Raw genomic sequence first — 21324 nt, forward strand, 5'->3', positions numbered from 1 at the left:
GAGCAAAGAAAGCCGCTCCGCGTTGCGCAGCGACGGCGCCGCCTCGGCGAAGAGTACATCCGCCGCGGCCTGGCCGAGGACGATGCGCGAGAAGACGCCCGCGCCCGACGCGAGGATCACGGCGACGTAGGCCGCGCGCTCCGCGGCGTCCGGGAGCGCCAAAGGGCCGCAGCCCGACAGCGCGACGCTGACCTCGCTCCAGATCGTCACCGACGCCGTCGCGGCCACCGTCGCCGCGAGGGCCCGCTGCGCCACGAGGGGCGGGCCCTGGTTGTCGACGGGCGACGAGTTCAGGGCTGTGCGCCGCCGCGGCGCCGGCGCCCTGGGCACGTAGGCGCTCGCGGTGCTCGCGACCAGCGCGCAGAGGAGCAGACCTACGGGTGTGCGATGTTTGCTACGGCTTCAGGGATGCGTTGGCGGCGCCAGCTTTGTGTTTTAGGCGAGAAAACGAGGTTCGCTGGACGCTGAAGCACGGACGCATCGTCGACGAAGCGCGGCAGGAGGCACGCGCGCTGAGGCAAAGCTGAACGAGCACCGCAATGAGACTGCAAGAGCGGCCCATCCGGGAGACATCGGGGAACATAAATTATGTTTTGGGCGGCAGCAGCCCAAGCATGAGACGCTACTGCGCAGCAGCCGCGCTGCTGCTGGTCGCCACCAGAGCCTGCCCGGACGTGTCGTTCACTGCGCGCAACATCGCGGTGGTCGGCAGCGGCGAGTCCGTCCTCGCCATCGACGTCGACGACGACGGGGACATCGATGTCTTAGCAGCGTCGAAGAACGACGACACGGTCAATTGGTACGAGAACGACGGCTCGCAGTCCTTCACCGAACGAATCATCACGACGCTGGCGGACGAGGTGCGCTCGACCTACGCCATCGACGTCGACGGCGACGGCGACGTCGACGCGCTGTCGGCGTCGCTGGCCGACGACACGGTCGCGTGGTACGAGAACGACGGCTCCCAGTCCTTCACGACGCGCGTCGTCGAGGCGGCCGCCGACGCCGCCGTCTCGGTCTTCGCGATCGACGTCGACGGCGACGGCGACGTCGACGCGCTGTCGGCGTCGAAGCAGGACGACACGGTCGCGTGGTACGACAACGACGGCTCCGAGTCGTTCACGGAGCGCGTCATCACGACGCTGGCGGACGGCGCCTACTCCGTCTACGCCATCGACGTCGACGGCGACGCGGACGTGGACGCGCTGTCGGCGATCAACGAGCACGACGAAGTCGCGTGGTACGAGAACGACGGGTCCCAGTCCGTCGCCGGAGTCGCCGCACTTTTCTTCCTCCATCACTCCGGATCCACAGGTCCTTCACGGAGCGCGTCATCACGACGCTGGCCGTCGAAGCGCAGTCCGTCTTCGCGGTCGACGTCGACGACGACGGCGACGTGGACGTCGTCTCGGCGTCCGCGGGCGACGACACGATCGCCTGGTACGTGAACGACGGCGTCGGCGTCGTCTCGAAGAACGTCGTCTCGACGCTGGCCGTCGAGGCCCTCGGCGTCTACGCGATCGACGTCGACGGCGACGGGGACGTCGACGTGCTCTCGGCGTCCGCGAACGACGACACGGTCGCGTGGTACGAGAACGACGGGTCGCAGTCGTTCACGGAGCGCGTCGTCACGTCGCTGGCCGTGAAGGCCGTCTCCGTCTTCGCGTTCGACGTCGACGGCGACGGCGACGTCGACGCGTTGAGCGCCGGCGAGGCGATCTCCTGGTACGAGAACGACTGCGAGCCCTTCGAGCCGCCGCCCCAGACGACGTGCGCGAGCGTCTCGTTCTTGGAGCGCGTCGTCTCGACGCTCGCGAACAACGTCTTCTCCGTCTTCGCCGCGGACGTCGACGGCGACGGGGACGTGGACGTGCTCTCGGCGGGGGGCTACAGCTCGGAGAGCGAGGTCGCGTGGTACGAAAACGACGGCTCCCTGTCCTTCACCGCGCGCCTCATCACGAACCTCGCGCTCACGCCCCAGGCCGCCTACGCGACCGACGTCGACGGCGACGGCGACGTGGACGTGCTCTCGGCGTCCGCGGACGACGGCAAGGTCGCGTGGTACGAGAACGACGGATCCCAATCCTTCACGGAGCGCGTCGTCACGGACTCGGCGGGCTACACCTATACCACGTGTCTCTACGCGACCGACGTCAACGACGACGGAAGCATGGACGTCCTCCTGGCGCGCAACGACGACGGGCACGTCGTCTGGTACGAGAACGACGGCTCCCAATCCTTCACCGAGCGCGTCGTCAGCGGCACGATGTTCGCGACTCGCACGGTGTACGCGATCGACGTCGACGGCGACGGCGACGTCGACGCGCTCTCGGCGTCCTACAGCCAGGACACGGTCGCGTGGTTCGAGAACGACGGGTCCCAGTCCTTCACGGAGCGCGTCGTCGCGCCGTCGGCGGACGGCGCCCGCGTCGTCTTCGCGATCGACGTCGACGGCGACGGCGACGTCGACGTGCTGTCCGGGACCCAGGAGGCCGGCTCCGACGACAACGACGACACGGTCGCGTGGTACGAGAACGACGGCTCCGAGTCCTTCACGGAGCGCGTCATCATCGACACCCTCCACGACGTCCAGTCCGTCTTCGCGATCGACGTCAACGGCGACGGCGCCGTGGACGCGCTCTCGGCGTCGAGCGGCGACAACACGGTCGCGTATTACGAAAACGTCGGCTCCCTTTTTTTCCTTCATCGCGTCATCACCGTCGCCTTCTCCGAGCACGACATCACCGTCAATGCCGACGGCGCAGCATGCACTTTCGCGATCGACGTCGACGGCGACGGCGACGTCGACGCGATGTCGGCGTCCTACCGGGACGACACGGTCGCGTGGTACGAGAACGACGGCTCCCAGTCCTTCACGGAGCGCGTCATAACGACGCTGGCGAACGCCGCCATCTCCGTCTACGCGATCGACGTCGACGGCGACGGCGACGTCGACGCGCTTTCGGCGTCCGTCAACGACAACACGGTCGCGTGGTACGAAAACGACGGGTCCCGGTCCTTCACGGGGCGCGTCATCACCGACTCGGCGTCCGGCGCCAACTTTGTCTTCGCGATCGACCTCGACGGCGACGGCGACGTCGACGTGCTGTCGGCGTCCGGCAACGACGACACGATCGCGTGGTACGAGAACGACGGGTCGCAGTCCTTCACAGAACGCGTCATCTCGAACTCGGCGGACGTCGCCCGCTCCGTCTTCGCGATCGATGTCGACGGCGACGGCGACGTCGACGCGCTGTCGGCGTCCTACTACGACGACACGGTCGCGTGGTACGAGAACGACGGGTCCCAGTCCTTCACGGAGCGCGTCATCACGACGCTCGCGGACGAAGCCTTCTCCGTCTTTGCCATCGACGTCGACGGCGACGGCAACGTCGACGCGCTCTCCGCGTCCGCCAACGACGACATGGTCGCGTGGTACGAGAATGACGGGTCCCAGTCCTTCACCGAGCACATCATCACCGACTCGGCGAACGGCGCCTACTCCGTTTTCGCGCTCGACGTCGACGGCGACGGCGACGTCGACGTCCTTTCGGCGTCCCAATGGGACGAGACCGTCGCGTGGTACGAGAACGACGGCTCCCAATTCTTCACGCAGCGCATCATTACAAACTCGGCGGACGGTGCTCGCTCCGTCTTCGCGATCGACTTTGACGGCGACGGCGACGTCGACGCGCTGTCGGCGTCCTCTCAAGACGACACGATCGCGTGGTACAAAAACGACTGCGCCACGCACGCGCCCACGGCCGCGCCGACGACGACGGCCGCGCCGACGGCCGCGCCGACGGCCGCGCCGACGACGACGGCCGCGCCGACGGCCGCGCCGACGCCGATCCCGAGCGCCCTGCCGACGGCCGCGCCGACGACCGCCGCGCCGACGAGCCCCCCGACGGCGACCTTCGCCCCCTCGGCCGCGCCGACGGTCGCGTGCCCCTTCGGTGCGGTCTTCGAGACGCGCGTCGTCGTCGACCTCCCACCCGGCGAGTCGCCGCTCTACTTCCTCCCCGGGGACGTCAACGGCGACAAGGACGTGGACGTCGGCTACTCGAAGCTCGACGCCGACGGCTCCTACGTCTTCGCGCTGCGGTCGACGTGCGACGCCGTTTCCGGGTGCGCGGACCCGGAGGTCGAATTCGCGTCGACGAGCCAAAACCTCGGCTACGCGTCGGACCTGGGGAACATCGTCCTCGAGAACCTCGACGGCGACGGCGACTACGACGTCGTCACGTCCTGGGGCGACAGCGACGGTTTCGGCGTTACCGTCCTCCTCGACGAGGGCGACGACGTCTGGACCGCGATCCCCCTCAAACTCGGCGGCGCGCGCTCCGTCGCCGCCGGCGACTTCAACGGCGACGGGGATCTCGACGTCGTCGCGGGCCTGCCGGACGACGACAGCGTCTACGTGTTCCAGCAGCTCAGAACCGGCTTCGTCGCCGGCGTGGGCGAACAGGTCGTCGACGCCGCCGCGACGGACGTCGCGCGCGTCGCCGCGGTCGACGTCGACGGCGACGCGGACCTCGACGTCGTCGCCGCGTCCGCCGCGGGGCTCGTGTGGTACGAGAACGACGGCGATTCGATCTACGGCTACTACAGCTACAACAACAACTACTACTACGGGTCCAACGACTACGGCGGCCGGCGCCTCGAGGACTATCCCATCGCCTGGAAGGCGCACGTCGTCTCCGAGGAGGAGGCGTCGTCGCTCCTCGCCGCGGACCTGGACGGCGACGAGGACATCGATTTACTCACGACGCTCGGCCCCGACCTCGTCTTCGGGAGCTTCGTCAACGACGGCGCCGGGACGTTCGCGAACTACACGTGCCACTTCTGCCCGCCGGGCGCCGCGTACGCCGCCGCCGGCGACTACGACGGCGACGGCCACAACGACTTCGTCGTCGCCTTCGTCGGCGACGAGACGCGCGTCGTCCTCTTCGCGCAGCACGAGGAGGACTTTTCGCCGATCAACGTCACGACGATCGCGGACGCGCCAATCGGGCAGGTGTTCTTCGAGGACCTCGACGGCGACGGCGACCTCGAGATCCTCGTCGCGGACTTTGGTAACGGGCAGATCCTCGCGCTCGAGGAGGTCTGCGCCGAGGCGCCGGACCCGACGTTCGACCCGACGGCCGCGCCGTCGGCCGACCCGACGCCCGCGCCGTCGACGCTCGCGCCGTCGTCGCCGCTCCCGTCGCCGCCGCCGACGTCCCCGCCGACGGCGCCGTTCGTCGCCATCGACGCCATCGGCGAGAGCTTCTACTGCGTCGCGGAGCTCGAGTGCGCCGTGCACTGGACGTACCGGGGCGGCGGCGGGACCTGCGAAAAGGTGTTTATCGACGTGACGCGAAGCGCCCTCGACGTGGTCAATTCGGGCGTCGCGCCTAACGCGCCGGGCGCGAATTCCTTTTCCGTGACCGTGCCGTCAGACGCCGAAATCGCGAGCTACACGATGACGCTGTCGTGCGCCGACGACGGGGGCGTCTTCGACGCGGTCGACTTCGCCGTGTCGTCGACGCCCGTCCCCTCGACCCCTCCCACGTCGTCGCCGAGCGCGGCGCCGAGCGTGCGTCCGTCGACCGCCACGCCTTCCACCGCCGCGCCCTCCGGCGCGCCGAGCGTTCCGCCGTCGCTCGCCCCGACGAGCGCGCCTCCGACGAGCGCGTCTCCGACGACGGACGCGCCGTCGCGCTGTCCGTCGTACGCGCCCTCGGAGCTCCCCACCCCCGAGCCGTCGAGCCCCTCGCCGAGCGGAGCGCCGTCCGCGGCGCCGTCGCCCGCGCCGTCGCCCGCGCCGTCCACCGCGGCGCCGAGCTCCTTTCCGACGCCCGACTGCTCCGGCAACGCGAGCCTCTTCTCCTACGAGCGGGGCCCCGACGTCGAGAGCTGGGCGGGCTCGACGACGACCTCGTACGCGGGCCTGGACGGCACCAACGGCGCGGTCCTGCGGACGCTCGACGACGCGGACACGACCCTCGTCACGTTCCTCTGCGCTCCCGACGACGTCGAGGTCTGCAACACGGTGGTGTTCGACTTCGGAGACGCCGTGCCGAGCGGCGACCTCTTCTTTCGAGTGACGCTGGGGAACTCCTCTATCGAAACGTCCTTCGACGACGAGGAGAGCCCGGTGTCGACCTACATGTTCTGCCTCAGCCACGGCGCCATCGTCCGCGCGCCGACGGCCGCGCCCACGGCGTCGCCGGCGCCGACGACGGGGAGCCCGAGCGACGCTCCGTCGTCGACTCCGAGCGCGATGCCCTCCTGGACGCCATCGTCGCTTCCCAGCGCGACTCCTTCAACACTTCCGAGCGCGTCGCCGACGAGTGCGCCCAGCGCGATGCCCTCGAATGCTCCCAGCGCGACACCCTCGCGGAACCCAGCGCCTTCGCCCTCGCTGGCGCCCGCGCCCGCGCCGACGACGGCCGCCCCGTCCAGAACGCCGACGCGTCCTCCGACGATCTACTGCCACGACGACGCCGCGTGGTACAAGCGCGACGCGCCGTCGAAGCACTGCGACTGGGTCGCCGGCTATTCCGCGGGCCGCTGCGAGGTCGTCGGCGCCGACGAGCGCCTCGCGCACGAGGCCTGCCGCGCGAGCTGCGGCTGCTCCGCGCCGCCGTCGGCCGCGCCGAGCGTCCCCCCGACGGCCTCCTTCCTCGAGATCACGTCCGTGGGCACGGAGCAGGTCTGCGTCGGGAATCTGGAGTGCCCCATTTTGTGGACCTACCGCGGCCCCGACTGCGCGACCGCGAGCGTCGTCGTCGTCTCGTCGGCCGACGGCGCCGTCGTGAGCTCCGCGGCCGGCGTGGACAACTCGGGCGCGGCGACGGCGATCGTGCCCGGCGACGCGGCCCTCAGCGACTACGAGATGACCATCGCGGCCTGCGGCGTCAGCGGGACGGCGACGCTGACCGTGAGCGCGACGCCGGCGCCCACGCTCAACCCCACGACGCTGAGCCCGTCGACGAGCGCGCCCACGCGTCGCCCGACGACGCCGCGCCCATCTTCATCAACGCCAACTCACCGACCGACGCCGCGGCCAACGACGCGAGCGCCGACGTCGTCCCCGCCGACGAGCGCGGCCCCGTCCCAAGCGCCGGCGATCGCCGTCACCATCGCGTCGTCGCTCGTCTTCGACGACCTCGACGCCGCGGCCTTCAACGCCGACGCGTCCGCCCAGGAGGCCTTCCGCCAGTCGCTCGTCGCGACGGTGGCCCTCGTCGAATCCGCGGACCAGGTGTCGAACGTCGTCGCGACGAGCGCCCGGCGGCGGCGGCTCGACGAGGGCGCCGCCGCGGAGGTGTCGTACGACGTCACGGTCGTCGTCGAGGGCGCGTCGGACGTCGACGCGGCGACGGCGGACGTCCTCGCGACCTACGAGGCCGACCTCAGCGATGCGCTCGAGGATGGGTCCTACGCCGAGGCCCTCGACGACGCGGCGGACGCCGAGGGCACGGATTTCAGTTTCGACGTCGACGAGGCGTCGTCCGTCGCGAGCGTCGAGGCGTCGGAGGTCGACAAGGTCATCATCGGCACGCCGGCGCCGACGCTCTCGTTCGCGCCGTCGGCGGCGCGGCCGCCGCCGAGCGGCGCGCCGACGCTCGAGCCGAGCCCGCGGCCGACGACGGCGGAACCGACCGCGGCGCCGAGCACCGCGCGGCCGACGACCGCGCCGCCGACCGCCGCCCCGACGGTCCCGCCGACGGCGACCTTCGCCCCCACGGCCGCCCCGACGCTCACGCCCTGCGAGCTCGTCGCCGTGCCCGACCCGCCCGTCCTCGCGGCCGCGGCGTTCTCGTCCTCGGGCGCGCGGCTGACGCTGACCTTCGACGCCCCGACGGACCTCGCCGGCCTCGACGCCGGCGCGCTTTTCGCCTGCGGGGACCTCTTCGACTTCCCCGGCGCCGCGGACGCGTCGTGCTACTGGTACAACGCGACGGCCGCGGACGCGACCGTCGACGCGGTTGTCCCGGGCGACGCCGCGACGCTGCGGCCGGGCCTCGTGACGCGGGCCTGCGTGCCCGGCGACCGCTGCGACTGCTACGGCTACGCGAACGCGTCGGAGGCCACGGTCACGGCGTCGAATCCCGCGGTCCCCGTCGCCGTCGTCCAGGGACCACTCTTGGCGTCGACGTGCGACGGCTTCGTAGTGTCCGCGGCGCAGTCGACGGGCGGCGGCGGCCGGCCCCTGGAATTCGCGTGGACGGCGGCCGTCGACGGGAACGCGTCCTACGTCCTCGACCCGGCGAACGCGTCGGCCGTCGGTGCGACGCCCGCGGCGCTCGCCGCGCTCGTCGACGCGGGCGCGACGGCCGTCGACCTCCGCCTCAACGTGACCAACTTCTTCGGCGAGAGCGACGTCGCGGACCACGTCGTGCGCATCACGGACAAGGCCGTGCCGAGCTGCGAGCTCGTCGGCGGCGATCATCGGACGTTCCTGCGGTCGCGGCGCGTCGACGTCGAGGCGCGCGCGTCCGCCACTGCCTGCGACGGGCGGCCCGTCGCCGCGCGGCGCGTCGCCTACGTTTGGAGCCTCGCCGACTCCGCCGGCAACCTCATTGACGTCGCCTCGACGGCGAGCAACCCGCGCTTCTTTCGCCTCGACCCGCTCGCGCTCCCGCTCGGTTCCTACGTCCTGACCGTCGTCGCGGTCGACGACTGGGGCTACCCCGTGCTCAACAACACGGCGGCCTGCACGCTCGACATCACCGCCGGCGACGTCGTCGCGCTCATCGCCGGCGGCACGGCGCGCGTCGTCGCCGCCGCCGAGGCCCTCGCGCTCTCCGCGGCGGACTCGTACGACGAGGGCGGCTCGGAGCTCTCCTTCGCCTGGAACTGCACGGGCGCGGCGTGCCCGGCGCCGCTCGTCGCGACGGGGGCGACGCTCGCCGCGGGCCCCCTCGCGCCGGGAACCTACGTCTTCGCCGTCGAGGCGACGGCGTCGGACGGCCGGGCGGCGTCCGCGTCCGTCGCCGTCGACGTCGTCGCCGTCGCGCCGCCGGCCGTGTCCATCGGCGGCGGCGGGGCGGCCTGGAACGCCGACGCGAAGAACGGAGTCGGCGGCTACGTGGAGGCCTCCGGCGCGGCACGGATCAATTCCACGTGGACACTCGCGTTCGGCGACTTGGCCGGCGGCGCCCGGCTCGCGGACGTCGCGCGGACGCCCCTCGCCGTCTCCGCCGCGGCGTCGTCCGTCGCGCACGACCTCGTGCTCGCGGGCGGGTGCCTCGTCCCCGGCGCGTCCTACGTCTTCCGCCTCTCGGCGACGTACGAGGCCGCGGGCGCCGCGTCGTCGGGCGAGGCGCGCGTCGCGGTCTCCGCGGCCATGCCGCCGTCGTCGGGCGTCGTCGCCGCGAGCCCGGCGAGCGGCACGGCCATGGCCACGGCCTTCGCCGCCGCGGCGTCGCTCTGGGCCGGCGACGCGCTGCCGCTGCGCTACGAGTTCTCGACGGCGTCCGGAATTCTACGCGTCGCGTCCGTGGAGCCGAGCGCCGGCGGCCTGCTCCTCGCCGCGGGGACCCAGGTCATCACCGTCGCCGTCACGGACGCGCACGGCGCCGCGGCGACGGCCGACGCGGCGCCCGTGGCCGTCCGCGGCTTGGCCGCGAACGCGTCGCTCGCCGACGCCGCGGACGACGCGCTCGAGGCCGCCTTCGCCGAGGACTCGCTCGACGCCGTCTGCCGCGCCGTGACGGCGTCGGCGGCGTCCGCGGGCGGCCGCAACGACACGGGCCGCCTCCTGGAGACGCTCGTGGACGCGCTCGTGAACGCGACGGCCAGGGCAGCACAAGAGAGCGAAATTCCCAACTTCAAAGGCTCCGATCTCGGCCGTTTTCCACTCGTTTTGGCTGATTTTTGGACGAGCGATCATCTCTCGGAACGGCCTCAAAGCGTGGATGCTTTTTCCGGGACGCGCGCGCGGAACACTCACGTTGTAGCGACGTTGAATCACTCTTTTGCTGCCCAGGCGACGGCCGCCTACGTCGACGCGGACGACCCGGAGCTCGTCGAGCAGGCCTGCGCGGCTTTGACGGGTGTCGCCGCGCAATCGTCGCTCGACCCGACGGGCGGCACGCCCCTGAAGACCCTGGGCCTCGTGCGCGGCCTCGCGGTCGCGTCCGCGGCCGAGGGCCTCGGCGGATCCGACACGACGACGCCGCGGTCCATCGCGTCCGTCGTCGACTCGCTCCTCGAGACCGTCCTGTTCCTCGAGGATGCGCCAGTCGCCAACGCGTCGTCGAACGCGTCGGCGGCGGCGGCGCTGCTCCTCGAGACGGTCGACGCGCTCGCGGTCGCGCAGCTGGAGACGCTCGCCGTCGACGAGGACAGCGTCGGCGAGACCTTTGCCAACTTCGCGACGGCGAACCGGCGCGTGCTCCGGTCCGCGGACGAGTCCCGGTTCCTGGGCACGGCGACGATGAACGCGTCCGCGACCCTGCGGCCGCTCGCGTCTTTGGGCGACGTCGCGTCGTCGGTCTACATGACGCTGTCGGAGTTCGCCGTCGACCCCTACGGCGCGTCGAGCGACGCCGGCGCGAGCACGCTCCGCTTCCTCGCCTCCGACGGCGCCGCGACCCGCCGGCGGCTCGCCGGGGCGTCGACGAACCTCACGGTCGCGCTGTCGGTGCCGTCGGGCGACTACGGCGAGACGGCCGCGGCGTCGCGCGCGCCCGCGCGCGTCCGGAGCGTCGCGAACGTGACTTGCCCCTGCGGCTACTACGGCAACGTCACGGCGGACTGCGGGCCCTACCGCAACGCGACCGTGTTTTACTGCGACGGCGTCCCCGGCGAGTACGCGGTGTCGTGCCCGCTGTTGGAGACGGGCGTCTGCGCCATCTACGACGGTTTCGACTTCGCGCCGGCCTGCGAGACGTCCGTCGTCGACGGGACGACGATGTGCACCTGCGACCTCGCGACGGGAGAAGCGGCGGACGCGTCGCTGCGGTCGCGGCTGTTGGCGATGGCGTCGACGTACGCGGACGTGCTCGCGGCCGAGCCCGACTTCGCGCGCGCGGCGGTCATGCTCGTCGCGCTGGGCGCCGCGGCGCTGGGCTGCGTCGCCGCCGTCGCCTGGGGCCGGCGCCTCGACCGGTTGGACGCGCGGGAGGACTCGTGGAAACGCGAGTCCGCGCGGCCGACGCTGAGCCGCCAGCAGACGCTGGGCCGCACGGGGCCCTTCTACCGCCAGACGACCTGGGACCGCTGCTCCTACGCGCTGCTGACGCGGCACCCCGTGCTCAGCTTCTACGCGGTGCACCGGCCCGGCGCGCCCCGCGGCGCGCGGGCCGTCCTCGTCTTCTTCGAGATTTTGGTTTTCATGTTCTGCTCGGCCCTCGAGAGCAATTTAGAGTTCCCCGAGCCCCGGGGCGGCTGCGGGTCCTACGACAGTGAGCACGACTGCGTGGAGGGGACGCGCGTCTACGCGCTCGACAAGTCGACGATCCGCGCGCTCTGGTCCGCGTCCGCGCGCGACTCCTTGACGAAGCCGGCCTGCGCCTGGGACCTCTGCTCCCAGACCTGCGGCGCCATCGAGCCCGGCGACGGCTACTCGACGTCCTACCGGCGCTTCGTCTTCCTCGCGCTCACGCTCGCGGTGTCGTTCCCGCTGTGCGCGCTCTTCGAGCGCCTCTTCGAGGCCTACGTGCTCGGGCCCGTGCCGGAGGCGGTCCGCGCGCGGTTTCCGCGGCTCGCGAGGCTCTGCTGCGCCGCCGAGGGCGAGGCGGAGGCGAGCGTCGCTCCGGACGTCGAGGGCGCGCCGGACGACGAGGACCGCGGCGCGCCGCCGGCGCCGGATTTCGCCTCCTGCGCGTGCTTCGGCGCGGCGGACGCGTCGTGCCTCGCGCGCGGCGCCAGCGCGGACGACGCCGCCCCCGCCGCCGCCGCCGAGGAGTCGCTCGAGGCGGTCCTCGGCCTCGACAAGGAAGCGTCGCAGCACGCGCCGGTCGACGACGAGGTTCCAGAGGCGGCGCCCCGGCCGCCGGTCGAGAAGGAGGCGCGGCCGCCGCTGCCGCCGCTCGACTCGGAGCTCGAGCTGGCGCCGCCGGACGGCGCGGCCGCGCACCCCTTCGCGGCCATCGTCGAGCAGATCGAGCAACCCGCGTCCCTCGCGGCGCTGCCGACGCCGAAGCCGCCGGTCTACGGGAGCCCGGGCCCGACCGTCGAGGAACGGGGCCCGGAGGACGACGTCGCGCTTTTGGTCGAGGACGGCGACGGCGTGATGGAAAAGAAGACGACGGTGCCCAAGGCCCTCCAGAAGACGCTCTTCGACGAGAAGACGGCGGACACGCTCCAGTGGATGCCGAGCGCGACCTGGGAGGACGACGTCGGCGACGGGTCGCGGAGTTTAGGCGACGAATCCTCGACGGGCCGGCGGCGCCGGGGCACGATGCAGGCGGCGAAGCGGCGGTCGACCGACGCGGCGCGGGCCCTGGCCCAGTACCACTACACGGTCAAGGCCGCCGTGACCATGGACCAGCGCCGCGCGGAGCGCTACGCGCTGTCGTCTCAGCTCGCCGCGCCCGTCGCGCGCGGCGTCGCGGCGCAGCTCCGCGAGCTCGACGACCTGTTGGCGGCCCTGGAGGCGCGGCGCGACGCGCGGGCGCGGGACGCGCGGATCATGGTCGGCAAGTACCGCGAGCGGCTCCTGCGGCGCTGGGGATGGGACGCGGGCACGGACGAGTACGGCTCCGACGCCGCGTGGCGCGTGGAGCTGCGGCTGCGCCACCACATGAAGGACGCGGACCGCTGGCACGACCGCCTGGTGGACCTGCGCGCGCGCTGCGACGACGACCGGGCCTACCTCTTCAACGCGCAGGCCTGTGAGGAAATCAACCACTGGTTTGGGACGTCCCGACCAAACTTTGAAATTCTCTAGCTCGGTCAAATCGAAGTTGATTCGGCTGATTTTTGGACGAATCGATCGCTCTCGTTGAGTTCTCGAAGCACGGTTGAAGTGGATGGTCCGAACCGTTCGATTACGCGCACATTGAAGTCGGGTTGAAGATTTTTATTTCCACACAGGCGCAGGCCGAGCTCGTCGAGTGCGAGCGGTGCAGCCGCCTCTCGAAGCCCGAGCGCCGCATCGTCGAGCGGTCCGCGGGCTACATCGATCGGAGCGGCGACGACGACGACGGCGACGGCGACGTGTCCGCGGCGGCCTATCTCGGCGCCTGGGCGGGCATCGCGGCGATTTTAGCGGTCTTCTGCTGGTATTTGATCGCGACGGGTTCGGATTTGGGCCGCGCGGCGACGGTCGCGTGGCTCGGCGACGCGGCCGTCGGCGCGCTGCTCTACTTTTGCGTCGTGCTGCCCTGCGCGATTTTATTGTTCGGGGTCTGGTTCCCGTCGCTGGTCGTCGGGCGCTTCCGCGCGGCGGACGACCGGCAGCGGCCGTTCCCCTTCAAGACGAAGCTGCCCGACTCCGCGGCGTATTTTTTACTGAAAGGCCACCCGGAGCTGCACGACCTGCCCGCGGCCAAGTCCATCCTCCACCCGCCGACGGCGTCCATCGACGACGTCGTCGGCGACCCCGCGGCCATCTACGAGCAGATCAAGTGGCGCTACCCGCTGTCGACGCAGATCGGCATCGGCGTCGCGATCCTCTTCCTGAACATCCCCGAGCTGCCCCTGGACGTGCTCTTCGAGGAGATCTTCGTGCTGCTCCCGCTGGCCACGGGCCTCGTCGTGCCCCACGTGGGAGGCAGCTCCGTCGCCGCGGAGCTCGCGAACGCGCTCGTGGACCTGCTCGCGTCCGTCGCCGCGGTCCTCGCCTTCTGCGCCGTCGTCTTCGCGGGGGCCCAGACGACGGACTTCCTCGAGCGCCAGGGGCGGCGGGTTTGGAAGGCCCTAAGGAGCCTAGTCTGAGCTTTACTAGATTCTACCACGACTTCGTGGACCTGTCCAACCACGTGCGAGTAGTACCTCCGCGCGCCGCCGGGCCCGAACCCCGGCCTCCGCGCATCCCATCGCTCTCGCTGTTAACGTCGTTGTGCGCCTCTTATTATTGATCGAGCCGCTTGTAGCGCATGGCGCCTAGGTCCTCGGGAATCACGTCGCCGTCGTCGTAGTCGACGCGGTGGCGCTCGCCGTCGAACGCGCCGACGGTCCCCGGGAACCACGCGCCCTCACCGGGCCAGAAGATGGACACGCGCCAGCCGACGGCCTCGGGGCCCGGGGCCGCCTGGCTGAGGGCCACGTGTTGCGGGTGATTGAGGCGCGCTCGGTGGAGGTTCGCGTAGCGGGCCTCTCGCGAGTCCGTAGTTATGAAGTGGTTCAGCAGCGTCTCGATGCCCCAGTCGAGGGCCGTGACGTACGACGGATAGCGACTCTTGAGCATGGCGTCGATCTCGGCGCGCTTCTTCTTGATGATGTCCCGGAAGGGCGCCGTAGAGCCAGTTAAAGCGAGCTCGGAACTCTCGTCCGTGTCCGTAGAGTCCCACGTGACAAGACCCGAAAAAAAACGAATCTTGCCCTCTCTCCGAAGCTTCACATTGAGTCGCTTGTAGCTCTCCAGGCTGTGTTTGAGCGTCGCGTACTCACGGGGTCGCGACGCTTCTCCGGGTTTTTGAAGGTCAAGGACGTGGCGCTTACGGAGGTCCAGGCCCTCCTTGGAAAGTAGAGCGCGTTCGACAAATGCGTCGAGGAATCGAAGTATAGAATTCGATTTCATACACATATGTACCGTGCTGCAACTGAGATCGCCCAAATTCAGCCCTGCCCCTAGCGGCTCCTTGATCCGCCCCAGGATCGACTCCAAGAGCGGCATGTAGTAGGGTGCTTCGTTGAGACCACCTGTTACAAGTCCGTAAGCGGCCATGTCCGCGACTTCCGAGCCCTCGCCCACGGGCTCGAGGTTTTTGGCCAAGCGGCGAGCCACCGTATCGGAGAAATCTCCATTTTCTTCCATAAAGCGTACGCGCCAGTGGGCCTTTGCGAGTTCCGGCGCCTCCACCAACAAGCAAAGCTCCCGTGTGTCGACGTCTCGCGCGACGTCGCCAACCGCCAGGCCGCGCTCGTCCTTTTTTCCCTTGATTGACACGTCCTGCGGACGCAGGAAAAACTTCCGCACGACGTCGAAGCACTGGGCGACGAACGCGGAGTCGCCCAAACGCGGGTCAATGACGCAAGTGTCGCAGTGCTCGAAGGTCGCGTAGTCGATTTCGCCGTCGGCCGCAAAGGCGTTGGAGAAGAGGCAGCCGACGTTGCCATGGACGCCGAAGCGCCCTCGCAGGCGCTGGATGCCCGCGTCGGCCGCGTAGGAGAAGTTTCCTGTAGCGGCGGTGACGCCGTAAGTGAGGGCAATCTCGCGGCGAGCTTGCAACTCCGGGTCTTTGCAGGACAAGACGCCGATGCCGATCAGCGCACCGCCGAGCGCGCCGACCGTCGCGCCGACCGTCGCGCCGCCGAGCGCGCTGAGCGCGCCCTGGCCGGTGTGGAGCCCCAGGGGCCCGGCGGCGTTGAGCGCGACGCCGAGCGCGCGTTCAGGGAAGCGGTCCATGACGAGCTGCTGGGGCGCCGCGTGCACGACGGGCAGCGTGAACGCGAGGGCTTCGATGAGGACCGCGGCGGAGGAGCCTAGCCCGGGCCGGCCCTGCCGGTGCAGGAGAGCGCGGGCCGCGCGCGACGCGTCGACGGACGCCAGCAACCGCCGCGCGCTGCCGATCGGCCCGAGCTCGCGGTCCAGGATGCGAGCGCGCCGGCGCCGGCGGAGAGCCTCGAGCAAGGCGAGCAAGGCGCCGACGAGGGCCCCGGCCCCGGCGACGCCGAGCACGATGCCCGCGCCGCCGAGCGGGCCGCCGCCGCCGCCGCCGCCGCCGCCGCCGCCGATGATGCCGTTCGCCGTGCCGTAGACGAGGACGTCGACGTGCGGCCCCCACGCGTCGGTGACGCCGTACTTGTGGCGCTGGTCCCGCGACAAGCTGTCGAGCTTGATGCGCTCGGCGGCGACGAGGGACTCGCCGAGCTTCTCCTGCGCGCCGACGATGTTCATCAAGTTGCCTTTGGACATTTCCGCATTGCCGTTGCCGTTGAACATTTCCACATCGTATGGCGGTGTCGCCCGGGCCGCCTCGAGGAGCAGGCTGAACGGCACGCTCAGCCCGCGCACGCCGCGCGAGTACTGCAGGGGGCCGTGGGCTGTGAAGCTCTCGCGGAGCATCGCGATGCTCTCGAGCTCGGCGGCGGCGTCGCCGCGGTTGCGCGCGTCGACGATCATCGCGCATGGTTTCACTAGCACCGCGGGGATCTTCTTGAACTCGCAGGCGCATGAACTTGGTCTGAAGAGCTCGCCCATCTCCTCGACGCTCGGGCGAGGGTAGGGTCGAGAGAGGGCCGCGCGGGCGACAGGATTCAAATCCTCGACGCGCGCATCGAAGGCGCGCCAGCGCGCGAAGCCCTTCGCGGCGACGAGCGCGTCGATGCGCGCCTCGTCCGCGCGCGCGACCTCGACGTGGGCGCGCGCGTTGCTCGCGTCGTAGGTGTTCAATTCGTTGTACGACGCGAGCTCTCGATTGTATATGTCGACGTAATTCTGTTTTCGCTTCACAAGAATTTGGTGAAATTGAGGGTCGTCGCCCGCCCGATAATTACGACGGTCGACGCCGTCGGTCTCCAGGATATAACAATTTTGCTTCGGGCGGGGCTCCGGCAGGTCGAAGACCCCCATCCCCGCGCGCGCGGCGCGCGCGCTCTCCGTGTCCTGGTCTTCAGCGAGCATGTCGCGGTATCGCGTCGCGCGTTCCAACACCACCTCCTCGTAATCGTCGCCAAGACCCATCGTGCCTACGCGACTACATTTCGGATGGGGGGGAGGTCCGCCGGCGAGGGCGACGGCGCGAGCGACGGCGCGATCGATGGCGCGATCGACGGCGCGAGCGACGCCGAATCGGCATCGGCGACCCTCGCAGCACCGCGGCGCCCTCGTCGACGGCCGTGGCCGTCGTCTTCGGCGACGTCGCCGGCGTGAGCTCCGGCGTGAGCTCCGGCGTGAGCTCCGGCGTGAGCTTCGCCGAGTGCGACGGCGCGAGCGACGGCGCGATCGACTGCGCGATCGACGGCGCGTACGCCGACGAGACCGCCGTCGCGGCGCGCGTCGCGGCGGTGCCCTCGTCGGCGTTCGTGGCCGTCGTCTTCGGCGACGTCGCCGGCGTGAGCGCGACTACGCCGAAGAAGACGGCGACGGCCGCCGACGGCGACGGTCGCCGACTTCAGCCGAAGCCGAGCGAAAAGGCGACTCTCAAAGCCTCGCTCAAAGAGTCGGGTCGGTTCGCCCGGGCCGAGGAGCGGTGGTGGGAGCGACGCGAGCGTTGGCGGGGCGTGGGACGCGGGCGAATTTTTGGACGCCGGTCCGCACGGTTGTCGTCGAGGGCGTGCGGCGCACGGCGACGTGCGACTGCTAGATCGCCAGAGATCGGCAGATGTTGACGGCAGGGTGATAGGAATCCACTCACGCTGCCCGATGCGGTGGTTGCGCGTTCCACTAACATGGTAGCGCGCTCCACGTCTCGCAAGAGTGGCAAGTCAGGCGCGCCGACGAGCGCGAGCGACGACGCGACCGCTGCGGCTGCCGCGGCAAAAGTCGCGCACGCCAGGGCGCTCGCCACGGCGCGCAGACGCCGCTTCGACGAGCGCCAGAAGGAGCTGCTTCTCGTCAAGGGCGACGACGTGGGCGACGAGGTCTTCAAGGCGCGCGAGCGCGCTGCGCTGCGTCGCGCGCGGGACGTCTGCCGCAAGAAGCAGGTGCGCGAGGAGCAGCGCGTCGAGTTCGAGGAGCAGCGCGAGGCCGCAAAGGTGGCAGAGGCCGCCGCGTCCAAGGAGCGCGCCGCGGCGAAGCAGGCCCGGGCCGCCGCGTCCAAGGAGCGCGCCGCGGCGAAGCAGGCCAAGGCCGTCGCCGCGACGGCGCGGGCCGAGGCGGAGAAGGCCAGGGCTGCCGAGCTCGAGGAGCGCGAGGCGCGGGAAGAGGAGACGGCGCGCCGCGTTGCCGCCGAGGAGAAGCTCGCGGCGCTCGACGACGGCAGCGACGACGACGATGGTAGCGACGGCGACGGCGGCGACGACGACATGAGCGACTACGACAGCGAGGACGACGACAAGGCGACGGCGACGGCGGCGCTGCGCGCGATTGTAAAATCGTTAAAACATCCTCGACGCGGCGTCCTCACGAGCGCCGACGTGCGCGCCATCGCCCGTCGCGCGCGGCGCAACGGCGGTGCCGTGGTCGTGTCCGACTGCGACGGCATCGGCGTGCTGCGGTTCGTGCTCAACCTGCTCAAAATTCGTGTGAAAAAGTACGTCGCGGGGCGGCAAAAGAGAGCGAAATTCCCAACTTCAAAGGCTCCTTTCTCGACCGGTTTCCACTCGTTTCGGCTGATTTTTGGACGAGCGATCATCTCTCGGCACGGTCTCGGAGCGTGGATGCTTTTTTTGGAACGTTGAGTCACTCTGTTGCTGCCCAGGTACGTCGCGGTGGAGATTTCGGACGTCGCCTTCGAGGCGATGCTCGCGAACAACGGCGACTTCGAGGGCGAGATCGTCCGCGTCAAGGATGTCTGCGACTACAAGTCCCTGCTCGAGGCCCTGGGCGACGACGCGATCGACATCTACGTCGCCGGTCCCCCGTGTAACGACCTCGCCGGGTCAAACCCGCGCCGCGAGGTGCGGCGCGCGCTCGCGGCGCGCGATCCAGCCCTTCGCCGTTCCCTCGCAGGTCAACGACGTGCGCAAGACGAAGACGTCAAAGTTGGTGGTCCAGGTCGGCAAGCGGATCAAGCTGCTGCAGAAGAGACAAAAAACCAAAAAATTCATCACACTCGTAGAAAACGCACCATACGACGTCTCTAGTTATTTTTATTTAACTTCCGGCCTTAGGTGGCTTCGATGTCGAAGAAGATCAGGCGGCAGTTCGAGAGCATCGTGCAGAACGGAGCCGCCGTCGTCGCCGACGAGCTCGTCCACGGCGGCGCGCCGCGCCGCCGGCTTTATTGGGGAAATTTTGTGACGCCGGAGGCGCCGAAGGCGCCGCGGTCGCCCATCGACCTGGGCAAGTTCCTGAAGAAGTTCAAGGGGAGCGCGGACCGGCGTCTTTTGTCGGACTCACGCCGGCGTCTTTTAGTCGGACTCGGAGCCGTTCTCCCGCGCAGGCACGGCGATCCCCGCGGTGCCGGGCCAGAAGGTGGGGACGGTCCGCGTGCTCACCGCGCGCGCGGCCTCGGCCGACTACGAGCACGCGCGGAAGTCGCACAGGTCGCCCAACTTCGTGCGCATCTCGCGCCACTCGGACAGGCTCCGACCCTTGCACGCGGACGAGCTCTCCGTGCTCCTCAACCTTCCGGCCCGCTACGGGCTGAACATGAACGCGTCGCCGACGGAAACGGCCTACCTGCTCGGCTCGACCTTCGGGGTCAAGTCCCTCGCGTGGGCGTTGGCGCCGAGCCTCGAGCACTTCCCCCGCCTCGGCTAAATTCTCATCGTTTTAGCGAGCCTATGGGGTGGCGCCACGGGACACGTCGTCGGTGACCGGTCGGACCGGGAGCGACGCGCCGTGGCGCCGCGACGACTAGTGCCCCCGAGGCCCCGGGCGACGCGGGGAGTCGTACCGTCCGGGGGCGAAGAGGGGTGCGCACCGCTCCGGGAAATGAGTTCGCGCGCGCGGGCCCGCGGACCCTCCTTCAGGAGTGCAACATCACTTCATCTTCGTCCTTTCCTGATACTTCGCTCGGTCGGGGCAGCCCCGCGTGACAATGGCACCGCACTAAGCCGGTCGACAAGCAAAGAGAAGCGGGATGGCCGCCGCGCCGTCGGCGCTCGACGACGAGCCGCGGACCTGGCTCGGCAAGAAATGGCAGGAGCTCAAGGACGGGCTGGACCCCGGCGAGGTCATCGGCCTCGAGGTGGCTGTGACGGTGTTCTCGTGGCTCTTCTGCGGCGTCGTCTTCTTCTACGTGTCGGAGAAGAACGTGGACCACAAGTTCGACGACATGACGGGGAACGTCATCTTTTATACTATATATTTCTGCGTGAACGTGGGCTTAGGGGTGGGGTCCGCGCCGATGAAGCCGTCGTCGTGGTTCGAGCGCGTCGGCTGCGCGGTCTTCTGCTTCGCGGGCAACTGCCTCATCGTCGGCGGCGTCGGCGTCTACTACGGCGCGTCGAGCCAGCGCGTGCTCAAGCGGCTGGCCATGGGCGACGAGGGCGAGGAGGAGCACATCCGCCGGCTCCAGCTACTCGTCCGCGGCGGCGGCTTCTGCGGCCTCGTGCTCCTGGGCATGTTCATCGCCTGGTGGACGGCGGACTACAACGGCTTCGCGGACATGCTCACGTTCTCCGTGACGAACCTGACGACGTCGGGGCTCCTCGTGGGCAAGGAGAGCGACCTCAACTTCTCCGTGCAGGCCGCGTTCTTCCTCGTGGGCATCCCCTACGCGATCACCTTCTACAGCGAGGTCTCGGGCTACTTCTGGCACGTCGCCGACGCGTCCGAGCGGCGGCGGGCGCAGCGCCTCGCGCGCAAGCGGAGCCGGCGCCACATGGCGGGCGAGGCCACGGCCATCGCGGACGACTTCAAGAAGCCGGACGACGACGCGAGGCACGTGACCGTGTCGACGGCCGTGCTCGAGGAGCTCGAGGACATCGCCGCCGTCGCCGGCTTCCTGAAGGTCGACGACCGCCACCAGCTCCGGCGGCTCCAGTCCAAGGGCGACCTCGCCGCGGACGAAGCGCCGGCGCCGGGCGTCGTCGGCGTCGGCCCGCGGCGCGCGTCGAACTTCGTCGCGGACTTCCTGCTCGAGCAGCGGTCGAAGATCGCGCCGGGCTTGGTCCAGGTCGCGGACCTCGCCTTCGCCCTGGCGGTTTGGCTCTTCCTGGGAACGGCGTTCTTCTACTGCTGCCAGCCCGAGTGGAGCCTCGTCTACAGCTTCTACTACGCGGTGAACGTGGGCTTCGGCGTCGGCTCCGCGCCGAAGCAATCCACGAAGACGTACGTGATGCTCTTCACGTGCTGGCACTGCATCACGGGGTCCATCCTCATCGTCGGCGGCATCTCCGTCGTCTTCAAGGAGTCGACGGAGCGCATCCGCGACTCCGTCGCGCCCGTGCGGCCGCCGCTGCCCGGCCACGAGGACTCCTCGAGCTCCTCCGACGACGAGAAGAAGGCCGAGGTGCGCTCGGAGATGCTCGAGATGCTCGGCGCGTTCTACGGCGTCGCGCTCGTCGCCGGCGTCGCCGTCGGCCGGCTCTGCGGCTTCAAGACGTTCCCGACGCTCTTCGAGTACGCCGTGACGAACATGACGACGGCGGGGCTGCTCGTCTTCAACCGCG

General features: G+C 70.0%; 1 protein-coding gene across 1 annotated transcript; it reads left to right on the forward strand.

Annotated features, from left to right (window-relative positions):
- Positions 1 to 614: 614 nt before the first annotated feature.
- Positions 615 to 19468, forward strand: AURANDRAFT_71808 (hypothetical protein; the record flags this gene model as incomplete). The annotated part of the gene is made up of 14 exons (XM_009039600.1): positions 615 to 1261; positions 1315 to 5475; positions 5827 to 6246; positions 6448 to 9853; positions 9980 to 12849; positions 12887 to 12890; positions 13033 to 13845; positions 15270 to 15298; positions 16917 to 17273; positions 17622 to 18296; positions 18465 to 18663; positions 18716 to 18760; positions 18877 to 19087; positions 19149 to 19468. 14 exons carry the CDS (start codon positions 615 to 617, stop codon positions 19466 to 19468), a joined length of 14157 nt encoding a protein of 4718 aa, XP_009037848.1.
- Positions 19469 to 21324: the final 1856 nt, after the last annotated feature.

This window comes from Aureococcus anophagefferens, assembly GCF_000186865.1.
Source record: "Aureococcus anophagefferens unplaced genomic scaffold AURANscaffold_12, whole genome shotgun sequence".
Classification (NCBI taxonomy): Eukaryota; class Pelagophyceae; order Pelagomonadales; family Pelagomonadaceae; genus Aureococcus; species Aureococcus anophagefferens.